The sequence below is a fragment of the Scyliorhinus torazame genome, chromosome 1 (assembly GCF_047496885.1).
Source record: "Scyliorhinus torazame isolate Kashiwa2021f chromosome 1, sScyTor2.1, whole genome shotgun sequence".
Classification (NCBI taxonomy): Eukaryota; Metazoa; Chordata; class Chondrichthyes; order Carcharhiniformes; family Scyliorhinidae; genus Scyliorhinus; species Scyliorhinus torazame.
In genome coordinates this window covers 366,265,657-366,284,641 of record NC_092707.1, presented here as the reverse complement: position 1 = coordinate 366,284,641, position 18,985 = coordinate 366,265,657, and the positions used below count along the sequence as shown (strand labels likewise).

At 43.7% G+C, this 18,985-nt stretch overlaps 1 protein-coding gene across 1 annotated transcript in view; it reads right to left on the bottom strand.

The window, feature by feature from the left end:
- Window positions 1-12,508, bottom strand: part of LOC140426434 (forkhead box protein N2-like) — a 67,037-nt gene extending 54,529 nt beyond the window's left edge. The window contains exon 1 of the mRNA XM_072511228.1: window positions 11,969-12,508. Within this exon, the coding sequence (XP_072367329.1) occupies window positions 11,969-12,508 (540 nt within the window). The remainder of the gene's footprint in view (window positions 1-11,968) is intronic.
- Window positions 12,509-18,985: the final 6,477 nt, after the last annotated feature.

The window sequence follows — 18,985 nt, the reverse complement described above, 5'->3', positions numbered from 1 at the left end:
GATTCATGTCGCTTTACATTCATCCCCCACCATCTGGCCTGCGAAATCCTACCAACTGTCCTGGCTTGATACAATTCACACCTCTTTAACCTGGGGTTACCCCATCTCTGGATCTGTAAGGATTTAATCACCTGCTAATGGTCGCATTCCTAGCATTGTTTGGCATCTTTGAATTTGTCTATATATGTTTCTGGAACAGACCTCTTCATTCACCTGAGGAAGGAGCAGCGCTCCGAAAGCTAGTGACATCGAAACAAACCTGTTGGACTTTAGCCTGGTGTTGTAAGACTTCGTACTGTGCTCACCCCAGTCCAACGCCGGCATCTCCACATCATACATAGAGAAGGAAGAAGAGACTACAGAATGTAATGTTGTAGTCATAGCTAGGGTGTAAAGAAAAGATCAACTTATTACGAGGTAGGTCCATTCAAAAGTCTGATGGCAGCAGGGAAGAAGCTGTTCTTGAGTCGGTTGGTATGTGACCTCAAACTTTTGTATCTTTTTCCTGATGGAAGAAGGTGGAAGAGTGTATGTCCGGGGTGCGTGAGGTCCTTAATTATGCTGGTTGGCTTTCCGAGGCAGCGGGAATTATAGACAGAGTCAATGAATGGGAGCGTGATGGACCGGGCTACATTCTCGACCTTTTGTAGTTTACTGCGGTCTTGGGCAAAGCAGGAACCATACCAAGCTGTGATACAACCAGAAAGAATGCTTTCAATGATGCATCTGTAAAAGTTGAGAGTCGTAGCTGACATGCCAAATTTCCTTTGCCTTCTGAGAAAGTAGACTCGTTGGTGGGCTTTCTTAACTAGCGTCGGCATGGGGAGACCCAGGACAGGTTGTTGGTGATCTGGACCCCTAAAAACTTGAAGCTCCCATCATATCCCAGCTCTGGGTCACTGTCCGTGTCGAGTTTGCACATTCTCCCAGTGTCTGCATGGGTTTCGCCCCCACAATCCAAAGATTATCCACCAAGGATAGGTGGATTGGCCACGCTAAATCACCCCTTAATTGGAAAAATAATAATTGAGTACTCTAAATTTATATTAAAAAAAAGAAAAAAAAAAAACTTGAAGCTCTCAACCCTTTCGACTTCGTTCCTATTGCTGTAGATGGGGGCATGTTCCCCTCTACGCTTCCTGAAGTCGATGACAATCTCCATCGTTTTGTTGACATTGAGGGAGAGATTATTGTCATTGCACCAGTTCACCAGATTTTCCATTTCATTCCTGTGCTCTGTCTCGTCATAGTTTGAAATCCGACCCACCACGGTGGGTCATCAGCAAATTTGAAAATAAGAGTCGGAGGAGAATTTAGCCACACAGTCATAGGTCTAAGGAGTGTAGTAGGGGGCTGAGGACACAGCCTTGTGGGGCACCGGTGTTGAGGATGATCGTGGAGGTGTTGTTGCCTATCCTTATTGATTGTGGTCTGTTGGTTAGGAAGTTCAAGATCCAGTCGCAGAGGGAGGAGCCGAGGCCCAGGCCATGGAGTTTGGAGATGAGTTTCGTAGGAATAATGGTGTTGAAGGCTGAGCTGTAGTCAATAAGTAGGAGTCTGACATAGGTGTCTTTGTTATCTAGGTGTTCCAGTGTTGAGTGCAGGGCCAGGGTGATGGCGTCTGCCGTGGACCTGTTGCAGCGGTAGGCGAACTGTAGTGGATCAAGGCAATCCAGGAGGCTGGAGTTGATTTGTGCCATGACTAACCTTTCGAAGCACTTCATGGATGTCAGAACCACTGGACGATAGTCATTAAGGCACACTGCTTGACTTTTTTTTGGTACAGGGATGATGGTCGTCTTCTTGAAGCAGATAGGGACCTCAGAGTGTTGTAAAGAGAGATTGAAGATGTCTGCAAATACCCCCGCCAGCTGATCCGCGCAAGACCCGAGTGCTCGTCCGGGTACCCCATCCGGGCCAGTGGCTTTCTGTGGGTTGACCTTCGAGAAGGCTGCTCTAACATCTGCAATGGTGACCTCAGATGCAAGTTCATCAGAGGCTTCTAGGGTGGAGGGCGTGCTCTCACTGACTTCTTGCTCAAAGCGGGCATAGAATGCGTTGAGCTCATCAGGAAGGGGTGCGTTGGAGCCAGCGATTTTACATGCCTTCATCTTGTAGCCAGTTATGTCTTGCAGACCTTGCCATAGTCGGCGGGGGTCCGTGTGGCTAGCCTGGGACTCGAGCTTGGTCCTGTACTGTCTTTTGGCATCTTTGATGGACTTCTTTAGATCATATCTGGCTTTCTTGTATAGGGCAGGGTCGGCCGACTTAAACGCCTCAGACCTAGACTTCAGCAAGCACTGGATATCCCTGTTCATCCAGGGTTTCAGGTTTGTGAAACACACGGATTTGCTTCTTTGGCACACAGTCTTCTACACACTTACTAATGAAGTCAGTTACTGTCGTGGCGTACTTGTTCAGGCTTGCCGCAGAGTTTTTAAATATTGACCTGTCCACTGACTCTTAAGCAGTCCCTGGGGAGATCATCCGATTCCTCAGACCAATATTGCACGACTTGACCAGGGAGAGCCAGTGGATGTGGTTTATTTAGACTTTCAGGAGGCTTTCGACAAGGTCTTACATCGCAGATTACTATATAAAGTTAAAGCACATGGAATTGCGGTTGGTGCCTTGAAAAGGACAGAAAGCTGGTTAGCAGACAGGAAGCAAAGAGTTGGAATAAATAGGTCCTGTTCCAATTGGCAGGCAATGACTAGTGGGGTACAGCAGGCATCTCTGCTAGGACCCTAAGTGTTCACATTATAGATTAATGATTTAGACAGGGGAACTAAATGTATTATCTCCAAATCTGCAGATGATACAAAGTTGGGTGGGAGGGTGAACTGTGAGGAGGATTCAGAGATGCTTCAGCGTGATTTGGGAATGAGTGGGCATATGCATGGCAGATGCAGTATAATGTGGATAGATGCGAGGTTTCCACTTAGCAAAAAATAGGAAGGTGTAAATTGAGAGGCGGATACTCAGCGAGACCTTGGTGTCCTCGTGCATCAGTTGATGAAAGCAAGCACGCAGATACAGCATGCAGTAAAAAAGACAACTGGCATATTGCCCTTCATAGCAAGAGTCTTTGTGTAGGAATGGGGATGTTTTACTGCAATTGTCTCGGGCATTGGAGAGTTTGGTTTATTGTGTGTAGTTTTGGTGTCCTTATCTGAGGAAGGTTGTTCCTGCTGTGGAGGGAGTGCAGCAAAGATTTACCAGGCTTATTCCTGGGATGGCAGGACTGTCATATGAGGAAAGACTAAGTCGGTTAGATTCTATACATTGGAGTTTAGAAGAGTGAGGGAGCAAATCTCATAGAAACCTTTTTTTAAGTTCAGAGTACGCAATTATTTTTTTTTCCAATTAAGGGGAATTTAGTGTGGCCAATCCAACTAACCTGCACATCTTGGGTTGTGGGGGTGAAACCCACGCAGGCATGGGAGAATGTGCAAATTACACACGGACAGTGAACCAGGGTCGAACCCGGGTCCACCACGCCATAGGCACCAATGCTAACCACTGCGCCACCCCTGGATCTCATAGAAACTTAGAAAATTCTGACAAGGTAGATTCAGAAAGAATCTTACCCATGGTGGGGGAGTCCAGAATTAAGGTTCATAATTTGAAGGTAAAGGGTAAACCTCTTAGGATGGGAAGAGAAATGTATTCATCCAGAGAGTGGACTACCATAGAAAGTAGTAGAGACCAAAATGTGTGTGAAAAAATTAGATATAGCTCTTGGGCTAGAGAGATCAAAGGATACGGAGGGGTGGGGGGGGGGGGAGAAAACGAGAGCGAGCGAATCGGGACCGGATCAGGCTATTGAATTTGATGATCAGCCATAATCATAATGAATGGTGGAGCAGATTTGAACGGCCGAATGGCCTACTCCTGCTTCTATTTTCTATGTAGCTATGTAATTATGCCTCTACTATCTCTCTCTCAACTTCTTTTAATATCTCCAGATGCAATACATCAAAACCAGGTTTTATCCTCAGTAGGTAAGATTAGATTATCAATTACCTTCCCCTTTTTGTTTTAAATGTCTTTAAAAGAGTCATTTTTCGATCTCTGCTTCGGTTTTCCTGCCTTGTTTCCCTGGTAAATACTGAGTCACGGTATTCAATATTTCTCGCATTTAGCGGTCATTCACTTTATCGTTGTGAGATCCTATTCCTATCTTAATTTTTATTTTATTATTGTTGTCTGTAGAATACTTCACTACATATTCCCCGATAATTAAATTTTCCAGTTACTCTTTGCTTTCCTAACTGTTGTTTGACTTCTTTCATAACCCTTTTGTAATCCTTTGCTTTCTTTGTTGTCTATGTGCTTAGTGTTTGCCTTTTTGTTGAATTTCAATTTTACCCTGATCTTTTTATTCATCCACAGTATTTCATTATTGGCTGGCTTATTGTTGTTTTCTAGCAAATTAGATTTCTCCTGAACTCTGTTGATCACGGTTTTAAATATTTTCCACTACCGTTCTGGGGCTGGTTTAGCTCAATGGGCCAGGCAGCTGGTTTGTAATGCAGAACAAGGCCAGCAGCGCGGGTTCAATTCCCGTACCAGCTTACCGGAACAGGCACCGGAATGTGGCAACTGGGGGCTTTTCACAGTAACTTCATCTTTGCATCAGTATTCACCAAAGAGAAGGAATTGGTAGATGTTGAGTCTGGAGAAGGGTGTGTAGATAGCCTTGGTCACATTGAGATCCAAAAAGACGAGGTGTTGGGAGTCTTGAAAAATATTAAGGTGGATAAGTCCCCAGGGCCTGATGGGATCTACCCCAGAATACTGAAGGAGGCAAGAGAGGAAATGACTGAGGCCTTGAAATAAATCTTTGGATCCTCACTGTCTTTAAGTGATGTCCCGGAGGACTGGAGAATTTTTCCTTTGTTTAAGAAGGGTAGCAAGGATAATCTAGGAAACTACAGGCCAGTGATCCTTACGTCAGTGGTAGGGAAATTACTGGAGAGAATTCTTCAAGACAGGATCTACTCCCATTTGGAAGCAAGTGGACATATTAGCGAGAGGCAGCACGGTTTTGTGAAGGGGAGGTCGCGTCTCACGATAAGAGTTTTTCAAGTCTGCATCTTTGACTTTATCTTTTTATATATTTCTGGAACCTACCTCTTCATTCACCTGAGGAAGGAGCAGTGCTCCGAAAGCTAGTGATTCGAAACAAACCTGTTGGCCTTTAACCTGGTGTTGTAAGACTTTTTACTGTACTAATGGCTGAAGAGATATTCAGCTCTCCTGAACTCCCACTATCTTGTTACTTCCCTCCGCTCCTTCCAAATTCTTCTTACTAGGCAGTCCCTTGGCATCAAGGATTGTTCCACTTCCGTTTATGGGATGCTGAGATGGCTGATAAGTCTAATGTGACTGTATAGACTCTGCCACATGCGGGGCAGGTGATGCTTGGTGGGTCGGAGGGCTATGTTGTTTGAAGGTTTGTGCACTCTCTTTCACGACCGAACCTTCTCCAGTTTGGTTGGTCACAAACCAGGGAGTCCCATGAGTAAACAAGGATGTTTGAACTCTTCGGGGATGCTTTGAAGATATCCCTCACATGTCCCACTCGGAGTCTCCTGCTATGACCAAGTTCCAAGTAGAATAATTGCTTTGGGGGTTTCATGTGGGGCATACAAACAAACTGTACCACCAACGAAACTGGTTTAACGTGATTAGAGTCTGCATGATGTGCATGTTAGCTTGGGAGATGATGCTGTTTTTGGGCTGCCTTTCACGCAACTAGATTTGAAGAATCTTGCAAAGGCTCCATTGGTGGTGCTTCTACAGTGCTTTGCAGTGCCTTCTTTAAAGTTGCCCTAATGTCTCCGAAGAATATAGCAGTGTGGGGACCGCTGCTGCCCAGTAAACTATGACTGTCAGTCCCTCAGTCAGTCAAAGGCCACCGTGAAGACTGATGCAAAGTAACTATTCAGTTTGTCTGCCATTTCTTTGTTTCCTATTTACTTCTCCAGCCACATTTTCCAGTGGTCCAATGTCTATTTTTACCTCTCTCCTACCTTTAACATATTGAAAAAAATCTCTCCCCATCTTCCTTTATATTACTAGCTAGGTTGCACTCATACTTCATCTTCTCCCCCCCCCCCCCCCCCCCCCTTTATTGCTTTTTTAGTTGTCCTCGGTTTGCTTTTAAAGGCTTCCCAATCCTCTGGCTTCCCACTAATCCTCAGAACTTTGTATGCTTTTTCTTTAGCTTTTATGCTGTCCTTGACTTCCCTCGTCAGCCATGCTTGCCCCAATCTTTAGTGAGATAGGGTCTGTGGTGGTTCCATTGGTGAGAATTGTGACTTGAATGTCATTGTGGAGTAGGCAGGGGATGGCACCAGATTTCTGAGGGTAGTATAGTATCCTTACAACCAACCTCAAATTTGGTCTTAGTTCCCCTTTATTCTTCCTCCATTTTTCAGCCTCTTCCCCCAAAACACTCAATCCTTGTTTCACAGTGTATTTTAGAAATAAAATTAATTAAATCATTGAAAAACAACTTTTCCTAATTGAGTGGTCAGTAGAATTTCAGGTGAAGTATATGTCAATTGGTGCAGGATGTAATCTAGTATTTCTGCTTTCAACTATCCCACTGTGGGAAGTGCCATGTGAATGCCCTTTTTTTTTTTTTTAAATGTAAGATGACCAAATAAGGAAATTAATTAACAAACAAAATTCCTGAGAACCACTTTCTTTAACATCTAGCTTTCAAGTGATGATAGGCTGATACTGGTCAACTATATCCACACCCTTGCCAGTGAAGATGCAGAGAGCAAGATGAAACATGCGGACAATCTCACTAATTTTGATTTAAAACTGCAACCAAATTGATTGTGTTTTCTAAAAGTAGGTGTAGCTTTATTTGTTTAAATGGCTATGTAATCGATTACAGGCTGATGATAATTCGAACCAACATTTCTCCGATCTTGACTGCCAAGAGGAAAGGAAAGACATGCCTTAAGACAGAGACTGAGCCTCAAACAAAGCCGCACACAGAAAACTCTTGGCAATTGTTGAAAGTTGTGACAGGATTGGAATGGTTTTACTTTTTCATTTCTTTCCCCAGTGAGCTTGTCTCTTTAAGATGGGTTTCTGTGAACAGATACTTCCTCCCCAGTCTGGAGACAGATTTTGTATTGAACAGCAGGAGCACCAGGCGCATCTATATGCTTTAGAAACTTTGTGGAAACACCACACTTCATTGCAGCTTGCATAAACAATACACAGTGCAGTTTCCAACACACAAAACAAACCTGTCACAAACAGCACAGCCGTCAATGGGACACTTTTTACACCATTTAAACTCTTCAAAGTCAGTGTCAATCAGAAATAAAACACTGGAGTTCAATGTATTACACTGCCTATTTAAGCTGTTACTACTGGTATCGGCTCTCCCAATTTTAAGTTGTTAATCACAATAATTCTTCTGCCCAGCGGGGGTTGCAACTGCTCCACTTTATTCTGAGAAAATGCTGCAAGCCATAATCACGGTAACCAAATTACAGGACAAACTTTGAACTCGTTAAGTGCAGTTTTGTTGAAACATATAGCAAACTATGATTTAACGGTGTGGAACAACAGCAACCTGACCTAGTACACCAAACTGGAGTCTACCAAGCCTGCATCCTCAGTGCACTTTTTTAAAGTAGCAAACCCAGAACATATGCTAGGCAGGAGAAAAAAACTAAACAGTTTTCCACCTTCACGGTCTTAGACATATCCTCTGAATTTCTTGGCAGGACTAGGTCCTGAAGCATGCCGATTCTGTCAATATACACGCATTACATTGAATGTGGCTGAGCCATTGGATGGATATGTAGTTCTGTACAGTGAACTGGTCACTGGCTCATGACCTGCTGGATATCCATATGGACTAGGTATGGAAGCAAGATACGAATATGTGGGCATTGGCATAGACAACTGGAAGTTGACTGTAGGCATTGGAAAATAAGAGGAGAAATTGAAAGCTCAATCTGGAGAAAACAAGAGCCAAGCGAATCCTTCACCTTCTCAGTCCACTGGCTTCCTCTGCAGCAAATGCTGCAGAGATTGCCATGCCAGAATGGGGATCTTGAGTCATACCAAGCAATATTTAATACAGAGTTGATCCAAGATGCAAACCATCATCTGATCAAAAGGCCAGCAGAGATTTACCACTACATCACAAAATCCTTATTCTCATAAATTAGGCCACCATCAAGCACATGGTTACACTCTAAGCTACATTCTCTCACAGAATGACACACAGTTATACTGTTAAGGCCTGTACTCTGACAGCTCATTAATAGATCAAGTATACAATAACAATACAATAAAGGATACAAGATCAGGAATGTCCTAAAATTGGAAGATAAATCTGAGTAATTGAGATGCTGAAATAAGGATTATATTTTTACTGGGGAAGGAAACGAGCAAGATTCATTCATCACAAACAGTAGTATCCATATGTTCTGAAATGAGCTTCTGTCACTGCATTTGTATGAAATTGTTCTGTATGTGGCCTGAATCAGGGACAAATTTCGACAGACAGGAAGCACATGGTTTGCCTACAAGCATCAACACTTTTATCCAGTTAAGCCAGATCACAGTCATGTATTGTATTACCAGCAGGTCAAAAACTGATAGAGCCAAAGGAAACGTTACCATGGCAACTCAAAACCAGGCCACAAAGTGAAACCCATACCGGGTTAGCAACTTCCTGACTGCTTTGCAAATGTAACCAATTGTAAAGGTTTCTTCCCCTCCCCACCCACCCCATTAAAAAAGGAAGTAAAATTAAAATTCTACCATCAAACTCTTGAAAATTAAAACCAAGAAATTATTTATATGGGAAAAAATAAATGTATTGTTGATTTAGGCAAACCTGTTATTTCATAGAATTTACAGTGCAGAAGGAGGCCATTCGGCCCATCGAGTGCACCGGCTCTTGGAAAGAGCACCCTACCCAAGGTCAACACCTCCACCCTATCCCCATAACCAAGTAACCCCACCCAACACTATGGGCAATTTTGGACACTAAGGGCAATTTATCATGGCCAATCCACCTAACCTGCACATCTTTGGACTGTGAGAGGAAACCGGAGCACCCGGAGGAAACCCACGCACACACGGGGAGGATGTGCAGACTCCGCACAGACAGTGACCCAAGCCGGAATCGAACCTGGGACTCTGGAGCTGTGAAGCAATTGTGCTATCCACAATGCTACCGTGCTGCCCCCTGGGTTAGGTGAGCTCATTCCATTTGTTACACTCAGCAATCTGAAAAAGGATGGAATTGTGTACGACAAACATACAAAACTATAACCCAGCAGATAAGTGTTGGGGCATTGGGCTATAAAACCCAGGAAGGCCTCAGGTTTTCTTTTTCATCTTTTCTAAGGTGGCTGAGCTCAAAGTAAATCAGCCAGGATTGCTGCTCCTGACCACTGATTCCTATTTTGAAGTATGTGAACATTCAAGGAGATGTTTCCACATCCTTTAAAATATCACCCAAAATGCTATCTTCAGGTCCCCCCTCCTTTGACTAACTCCCTCCACAAGGCTAAAGATGCATAAAAGCTGTAAACATATATGGGTATATCATAATGTTGATGTTACTGGATGAGTAATCCAGTAATGCAAGTTGTCAGCTACAGCTGGGGAATTTTATTTAGTTTTTGAACAAATCATGAATGAAAAGCTCCTTTCAATAATGATGGCCTTGAAACTATTTAATTTCTCGAAAAAAAACCATTTGGTTCTCGAACATTTTTCAGGGAAGCAAATCTGCTGTCCTTAACCAGTATGGCCTATGACATATGATGCTTAACTGCCTTCTAAGATAACCTAACAATCCACTCAGTTGCGTCTAACTGTTATAAAGAAGTCCAATGTCTAATGAGAATAAAACAGGACCTGGGCACCAACACAACAAGGAGCTAGCCCAGTTTACCCTGAAAAGTCCCCTTAATCTGGGAAGATATACCAAAATCAGGAGAACTGTTCCACAGACTAGGCGAGCAATAGTAATAGCCGCAGAATTATATCTTTCAGCCAATGTTCCAAATTTCTCCATTACCTGTCCCACTACAGGGTAGATCCATCAAAGGTAGCAGCATACTTAGCTCAGTGGGCTAGACAGCTGGTTTGTGATGCAGAACAAAGCCAGCAGTGTGGGTTCAATTCCCGTACCAGCTTATCCGAACAGGCGCCGGAATGTGGCGACCAGAGGCTTTTCACAGTAACTTCATACTTGTGACAATAAAAGGTTATTATTATTATGTTGGTACATAGTCAGCAGGTGTTGCCCTCGGAGTCCTCAACATTGGCTCCAGGCCCCATGAAGTCTCATGACATCAGGTCAAACATGGGCAAGGAAACCACTCACATACCCCAAACCTCAGCTGATTAAGCAGACTCCCTCATGTTGAACACCACATAATATCTTCTAGGTGGGAGGGGAGGCTTCAAAGTCCATCACTAAAAATGGTTCAGTAACACCATGATTTTTTTTTTTCATTTTTTAAAATAAATTTAGAGTACCCAATTAGTATTTTTTTTCCAATTAAGGGGCAATCTAGCATGGCCAATCCACCTAACCTGCACATCTTTGAGTTGTGGGGGTGAAACCCATGCAGACATGGGGAGAATGTACAAACTCCACATGGACAGTGACCCAGGGCCAGGATTCAAACCCAGGTCCACAGTGCCGTAGTCCCAGTGCTAACCACTGCGCCACATGCCGTCCTAGTAGTAGCATATTGACTGACTGAGCCGGTGGGGTCCAGAAAGACATATCTGCCAGTTGGTGAGGAAACCATCATGAGTGAAAAAAACTACTTCGACTCATCCTCAATGATTTCAAAAGGAAATTGGATAAGCACTTGAGGAAAATTAAACTTACATGGCTATGGCATAGAGCAGGGAAAGGGACTGACATGGATTTTGTGTGCTGATTGGCCTCTCCTGTACTGTAATAACTCTACAGCTACCTGTCACATCTGTTCATGACTGAAAGCTTTGGAGTGACCACTGCACAATCCTGTGGAGACAAAGTCCTGTCATCACACTGAAGACACCATCCCCGGTGTTGTGTGACACAACAACCACCCTGCTAAATGTGGAGATGCTGGCATTTGACTGGGGTGGGCACAGTAAGAAGTCTTACAATACCAAGTCCAACAGGTTTGTTTGGAATCACTAGCTTGCGGAGCGCAGCTCCTTCATCAGGTGAGTGGAGAGGTGGGTTCCACAAACACATATATAGACAAAGTCAATGATACAAGATGTTTGCGTGGGTTTTGCCCCAACAACCCAAAGATGTGCAGGCTAGGTGGATTGACCATGCTAAATTGCCCCTCAATTGGAAAAAAATGAATTGGGTACTCTAAATTTGAAAAACAAATCTTTGGTGTTAGTGACAAAGTGGCCGAGTCGAATGAATGAGACATTATGTTTTAAATCTCCAGTAAGAAAACACAAATTCCATCCATGAAATCCTCATCTCCGTCTTAAATAGGAGACCCCTTATTTTGCAACTGTGCTGCCTAGTCCTAGATGCCTCCACGAGGGAAACATCACCTTAGTATCTACAAGGTGATGGCCCTCTCAGAATCTTAAACACTTCAATAAGATTATCTCTTCTTCTAAAATTCAATGAGCATAGACCCAACCTGCTCAACTTTTCCTCATAAGACGACCCTTCATCCTAGGAATTCTGTCATGATCCAACATATCTGGAGTGGGAATCCAGGCTCACCTTCCCCCACCAATATTCAGGTTTATTGAAGTGCCCCAAACATTAACCAGCTCAGATCAACACATACAGACCAGGAATCAAATCTGAGCCTTGCTGGTATATATGACTCACACTAATCAGTATATCTACCAGTTGAGCTGTTAAGGAAGCAGAGATTTTTTCTATGTTATTACTCATGTGCTGAGACTCTGAACAATGTACACCTACCTTGCCATGGTCTTTCTCCACCTTCTGGAAACACTTGTTCAAGGAGAGATTGTGCCTAACAGAGTTCTTCCAGCCAGTGGGCGCATTGGTAAAATATGGAAAACGTTCCAAGATCCAATTGTAGATATCCTTAACTGGAAGGCATTTTCTGGCTGAGTGTTCAATCGCCATAAAAATAAGGCAGCTAAAAGAATAAGGAGGTTTGGAATTCAATCCACGATTGTCATTGTTTAGAGAATCTGAAAGAGATGAAGGCGATGCATCTCCTTCAGTGATGTCACGTGTAGGACTAACACTGCGAAGCATTTCACTACCCAGGCTGAGGTTCTTCAAGAGGTTTTTATTTTCATGAAGCCAGTTCAGGTTTGTAAGCTCCTCATCATCTGTTATTCCTTTATCTGCAGAAATGACTTTCATGCTTGTGGCACCAGCCATCTCTGGAAGAATGTCTACTGGGCAACTTGAATTCAAGCTGCAAGTTTCATCTATGCCTGGGATCTCAGCTTTCTTTGTTGGAGACATGCCAATAATTGGACCCATTTAAGCCTCACACCTGTCGGACAAAGAAAAATGAAGGTAGTGAGAAGTTCAACTTGTTATTTTCACCCTAATCACTTCCATCATAGCACATTGTATTATTAATAATAAAAATTGTACTTCAGGCAATCTTTAGTGATCGTGAAAAATGACAGCAGTGTGTCAGCTTTGGTTAACAGTCTCAATTTCTCATGGGTTAAGTTTTCCATAATTCAGATATTAAAATAAACCAGTAGGCAAATTATTAACAAATGGGTACAGAATAGAATTGGCAGGTTCTTGAGAACAGGTTGTTACATGAAGGTCTAGGACAAAGCAGCCCATCTTTCCCCTCTTTAGATGCTCACTCCCTCCACCACTAACACACCACCTGCTGAGGTTTCTTCAACAGCTCCCCCCAAACACCGGTGACTGTTACCACCTAGGACAAGTTGTTTCCTATTTTTCTTTCCTATGTGGAGTGTCTGTGGAGCCACTGATGTATATATTCTACCTAACTTATTTTATAATTTCTGAACCGCCTCCTCTCATTCCATTGACCTTCCCACCTTGTTTGCCATCACCTGCAAATTTAAACATTTTTTTGCTCAGTTTCTAAATCAAAATCATGCAGGTAAATTAGCTCGTTTCCAGCACCAAACTCCAGAGCACCTGACTCATGATCCCCATCCCACCAAGTTCCCAGAATAATTTGTTCTTTGTTCCCTTAGGAAGAAAGAGGTCGCCTTTATAAAATACTTTTCATAACCTCAAGACATCCAGTTGTCTAATGCAGCCTTTTTCAACTTTCATCTCTATTTTCTGGTAACCTTGCCTGCGATTTTCCTGTTCCTGAGCTTTAAACCCTGATGATTCATATTCAAGGACTGGTGTTAGCCTAGTCATAGATGAAAGTAGCCAAGCCAACACCAGGGTTTGAACCTGGAAATTTCTTGGCTGATACGTAGAGTACGATAATGCAAGTCATTGGCTTGGTGTCATATTTTGTTTGATAATGTTCCTCTGATGCACCTTGGGACATTTTGCTACATTAATGGTGTTATACAAATAAAGTAGCTGTTGTTAATAGGAACTATTTGACTGAAGCACCTCCTTTCAGCTGCTGTTGAGAAGTGTGTGTGCGCTTACTTACTAGTACCCCATGTGCATACAAGGTGAAAACAGCATTGGAGGGGTTGTAATCATGTAAACTTTGAAAATAGCCCTTTGGGAGTCAAAACTGACTGAAGTGAAAAAGTTACCCTAATTGCACAGAGGATCCACAGTAAGGCTGTGGAATGGCTGTTTTGATACAACAGAAGAATAAGATATGCAGGAAAACTGGGGCACAAATTCCATTTTTTGTGACTGGTAACGAAAAAAGTTGAAAGTAAAATATCGTACTATTTTCCATTTTCACTTGTCTACTTTTTCCTCAGTTAGTGAGGGTAAGGGTTTCAGACCCTTGTAAATCAAGTTTTAATCTCATACTGAGGTATTCGACCCATAAACCACTAACCCAATTTACAATTGTTCTCCCTGCACATAGAAAAGCACCATTGAATATTTCCAGATAATTCAGATGGCAGGCTGGATTCAATTTAAATTAAATGTGCTTGAGTTTAATCTAATCTGATCACCATTGTGAACGAAATAAATTTAACTCAACTGCTCACTAATTAGAGCACCAAAGACCTACAACAATTTAAAGTGGGGGGGAGGGGGGAAAAAAATGATCTCACTGAAAAAGGCAGACAAAAAAAAAAAATAATCTTCACATAGACAAAATAAAACCATAATTTAATGTTAACTGCACCCTTGACACTCATCTCAAAAATAAATTCTGAAGCCATACAGAAAATAGAGAGTCATGTTTTTCGAAATGATTTTCTGTTTTCTATGAAGCTGTTAACTAGGTCAGTTCAAAGTATTCAGCCTTTTGTATGATACACAACTGAACAATACACTTTAATCAAGATAATAATACCAGTGATAAAAATGCCTCATTTACAGCTGACTGCTATCCTTTTCCCTTGAGTTTTTCCATTAAAGACATCAGCCATACTGTTGAGTAGATATTTAGTTAAAACATCCAATTAGCAACACAATGCTCACCTGCTTCAGCAACTCAACAGCCAGCCATTAGGCTTTGCCCCACCCATTCCAGTACAAAGAGGGCACCTACAAAAAACAATCTCAAACCTCAATGTCCTACTGTTTTTCCATGACTTTGTATATGTGGCTTGAGGTTTATCAGCTCCACTGACGTACGAGTTATTCTTTTCAATTCTGTCAGTATCGATCTTCCCCTTTACAATGCTTTTCCTTTCCTGAAGGCTGTAACCAGCACGGAGATGTATTTCCATGACTTCCAATATTCTCTGGTACCTCCCACTTTACACTTAGGGGCAGCACGGTAGCCTTGTAGATAGCACAATTGTTTCACAGCTCCAGGGTCCCAGGTTCGATTCCAGCTTGGGTCACTGTCTGTGCGGAGTCTGCACATCCTCCCAGTGTGTGCGTGGGTTTCCTCCGGGTGCTCCGGTTTCCTCCCACAGTCCAAAGATGTGCAGGTTAGGTGGACTGGCCATGATAAATTGCCCTTAGTGTCCAAAATTGCCCTTAATGTTGGGTGGGATTACTGGGTTATGGGGATAGGGTGGAGGTGTTGACCTTGGGTAGGGTGCTCTTTCCAAGAGCCGGTGCAGACTCGACGGGCCGAATGGCCTCCTTCTGCACTGTAAATTCTATGAAACAGGCGCCATTTAAACAAAAAATAACAATAGCAACAACTTACATGTGTATACTGTCTTAAAGATGGTAAAATGTTCCAAAATTATTCAGTTTGAATATTTTCCAACCAAATTTGACACCGATCCACAAAGATAGATCAGGATAGGTGGCCACAAGCTTAGTCAAAGAGCGAGGTTATAAGGAGAGAATTAAAAGAAAGATGGAGAGCTGAAGAGATTTAGGGAGAGAACTCCAGCCACCAGTAATGTAATGATAAAAATCAGTGAAGAGGCCAGATTGGTACAGCTAAGATATTGGAGGATTGTAGGGCTGGAGGAGGATTGTAGGGCTGGAGGAGGTTACAGAAATAAGGAAGGGTGGATTGAAAAAGGTCCATCTAGCATTTCAACCTGTCGACCACAACTGTGTGCATTACAATATTATATATAGTGGCACCGCATACAAAAAGAGAAATTGTGTTAAATCTTTATAAATCCCTCTTAGTGGGCGGCACGTGGCACGGTGGTTAGCACTGGGCCTGCAGCACTGAGGATCCCGGTTTTCACATTCTCCCCGTGTCGGTGTGTGTTTCACCCCCACAACCCAAAGATCATAGAATTTACAGTGCAGAAGGTGGCCATTCGGCCCATCGAGTCTGCACTGGCTCTTGGAAAGAGCACCCTACCCACACCTCCACCATATCCCCATAACCCCACCCAACACAAAAGGAAATTTTGGACACGAAGGGCAATTTAGCATGGCCAATCCACCTAACCTGCACATCTTTGGACTGTGGGAGGAAACCGGAGCACCCGGAGGAAACCCACGTACACACGGGGAGAACGTACAGACGTCGTACAGTGACCCAAGTTGGGAATCAAACCTGGGACCCTGGAGCTGTGAAGCAATTGTGCTAACCACTATGCTACTGTGCAGGTTAGGTGGATTGGCCACACTAAATTGCCCCTTAATTGGAAAAAAATAATAATTGGGTACCCTAAATTTATTTTTTTTAACCCCCGTTAGGCCGCAGCTCATGTATTCCGCACAAATCTGGGTGCCACAGTTTAAGAAGGATGTCAGGGTCTTGGAGTGCACACACAGGAGCTTTACCAGGATGATATCAAGAATGAGCGAGTTAAGTTTTGTGGAGAGATTGGAGAAGTGATCCGAATGAACTGCCTGATAAGAGTGAATCCAAATTCAATAGCAGCCCTTAAAAAATATGAATTGGATAAATACTTGAAGGATAAAAGAATTGGCGGGATACTCAAAAGAGCAAGGAAGCATGACTGACTGGATTGCTCTTCCAAAAAGCCTGAGCAGGCCCAATGGGCTGAACAGTCTCTTTCTGTCCACACTACTTGATGACGCTATGCTCAGATTGTTCTCTTTAGATCAGAGAAGGTAATAGAGGTATTCAAAATGAAAATAATTAGGAGAAGAACTGGAAGGGAAATGAGAAGCTTCTTCTCACAAAGGTTAAGATCTGGACTGCACTCCTTGAAAGGGCGGTAGAATCAGATTCCATAGGGATTTTTAAAAGGCAATTGGACAAGCATTTGAAGGGGACTAATTTGCATGTTTGTGGTGGAAAGGGATGTCGGATTTAATTAGACCGCTCGGAGACCTGCCGGAGCCATGACAGACCAAATGGTTTCCTTCCACTCGGTTTTAAAATTTTTGTTCATGGGACCTTGGTGTTGGCCAGCATATATTGCCTATTTTTAAATTGCCCTCGAGAAGGTGGTGGTGTGCTGACCTCTTGAACTGCTACAGTCTATCTAGTGTAAGTACACCACAATGCTGTTAAGAAAGGAGTTCCAGGATTTTGACCAAGTTGCAGTGAAGGAACAGTGATATCGTTTCAAGTCAAGACGATGTGTGACTTGGAGGGGAACTTGCAGGTGATGGTGTTCCCATGCACCCGTTTACCTTGTCCTTCTAGATGATAGAGGTTGCAGGTTTAGAAAATGCTGTTGAAGGAGCTTTCGTGAGTTGCTGCAGTATGCCTTCTGGTACTCATTGCTGATGCTGCACATTGGTGGAGAGTGTGAATGTTGATGTTGGTGGATGGGGTGCCAGTCAAGTGGGCTGCTTTGTGTTGGATGGTGCTGAACTAGAGCTGCACCCATCCAGTGCAGCGTATTCCATCACATTAACTCGCTGCAGAATTCCAAGCCTCTAATTGCTCTTGTAGTCACAGTATTTAAATGGCTGGTCCAGTTCAGTTTCTCGTCAGTGGTAACTCCCAGGATGTTGATAGTGCGGTTCAGCTATGGTAATGCCACTGAATGTCAAGAGGAGATGGGTGTATTCTCTCTTGTTGGAGATTATCAATGCCTCGCAAATTGTTAGTGCAATCATCAGCGAACATCCCCACTTCTGACCTTATGACAGAGGGAAGGCCAGTGATGAAACAACAGAAGGTGTTCAGCACCATTTGCAACCCTCCCTCAGATACTAAAGCAGTCAGTGTCCTTATGCAGCAAGACCTGGACAACATTCAGCTTGGACTGATGTGGCAAATAACATTCATCCCACAGCTACCTTCTGTGCCTCTTCAGTTATTCTCCAAAGGGTCTGTTGAGATTGGTCATCGTCTCCCAAAAGGCAGCAATTCCATCCTCCTCTTTTGCCAGTTGTCCAGCCAGAATACCTGCTAGCGGGTCATCTTGATATGCACGTTTCTGAGGACTTCGGTAGCGGCATGTTGGGGAAGTTGTGCATTAGGTAGCTCCCCCCAGGGTACATTTTTTTTTCCTCCCTTTTTGCTCAGTTCTGAGGTATTTGGTGGACAATCGCTTCGGATCAGAAAGTATCAAAGAATCCCTACAGTGCAGGAGGCTATTGGTCCCATAGAGTCTGCACCGACCCTCCTAAAGAGCAACCCCACCTAGGCCCAAACACCCGCCCTAGCCCCATAACCTCACCAAACATTTGGACACTAAGGGTAATTTAGCTTGGTCAATCCACCTAACCTGCACATCTTTGGACTGTGGGAGGAAACCGGAGCACCCGAAGGAAACCCGCGCAAACACGGGGAGAATGTGCAAACTCCACACAGATAAACCATCACGCACGGCCAGAATTGAACCCGGGTCCCTGGTGCTGTGAGGCAGCAGTGCTAACCACTGTGCCCAGCATTAGATGGGTCCTAGGAGAAGTATGTCAAAAAAGACCACAACTAAGAAATCTGTGGAAGGAAATCCTACAATGGATTTGGAGGCTTCACGTTGAGTCTCAGCAGGGAAGATGGTGGCGACGGGTCAGGCAGTCAGGGCCGCCCTGATCACAGTAGATATGCTAATGAAGGTACTGGCCATCAAGTTCGAAAAACAGTTGGAGAAGCATTTCGAGGCAATGCTCGACACTTTGCACAAGTCGACGGAGGTGGTGCTGGGTCCTGTTCGTGAGAAGTTCAAGAGGACTTTGGAGGCTGTTTTTTTCCGTCACCAACGAGATCTCAGCCTCCAATGGTGAGGTATTGAAAGGGCTGGAGGAGGCTTTGTCAAGGCATTGAGCAAATTGCCTCATTGGAGGCCGAGATCTCGGTGGTGGCGAAAAAGAGCAAGAATCTGAGGGCAAAGGTAGATGACCTGGAGAATCGCCGAGGAGACAAAATATCAGGGTCGTTGGGGTATCGGAGGGCCTGAATCCAACTGCATACTTTTCGCAGTTGTTCGTTCATATGGTGGAGGAGGGGGTACTGGCATCCCCTCCAGAGTTGGACAGGGCCCATCGAACACTCCACCAGAAGCTTTGGGC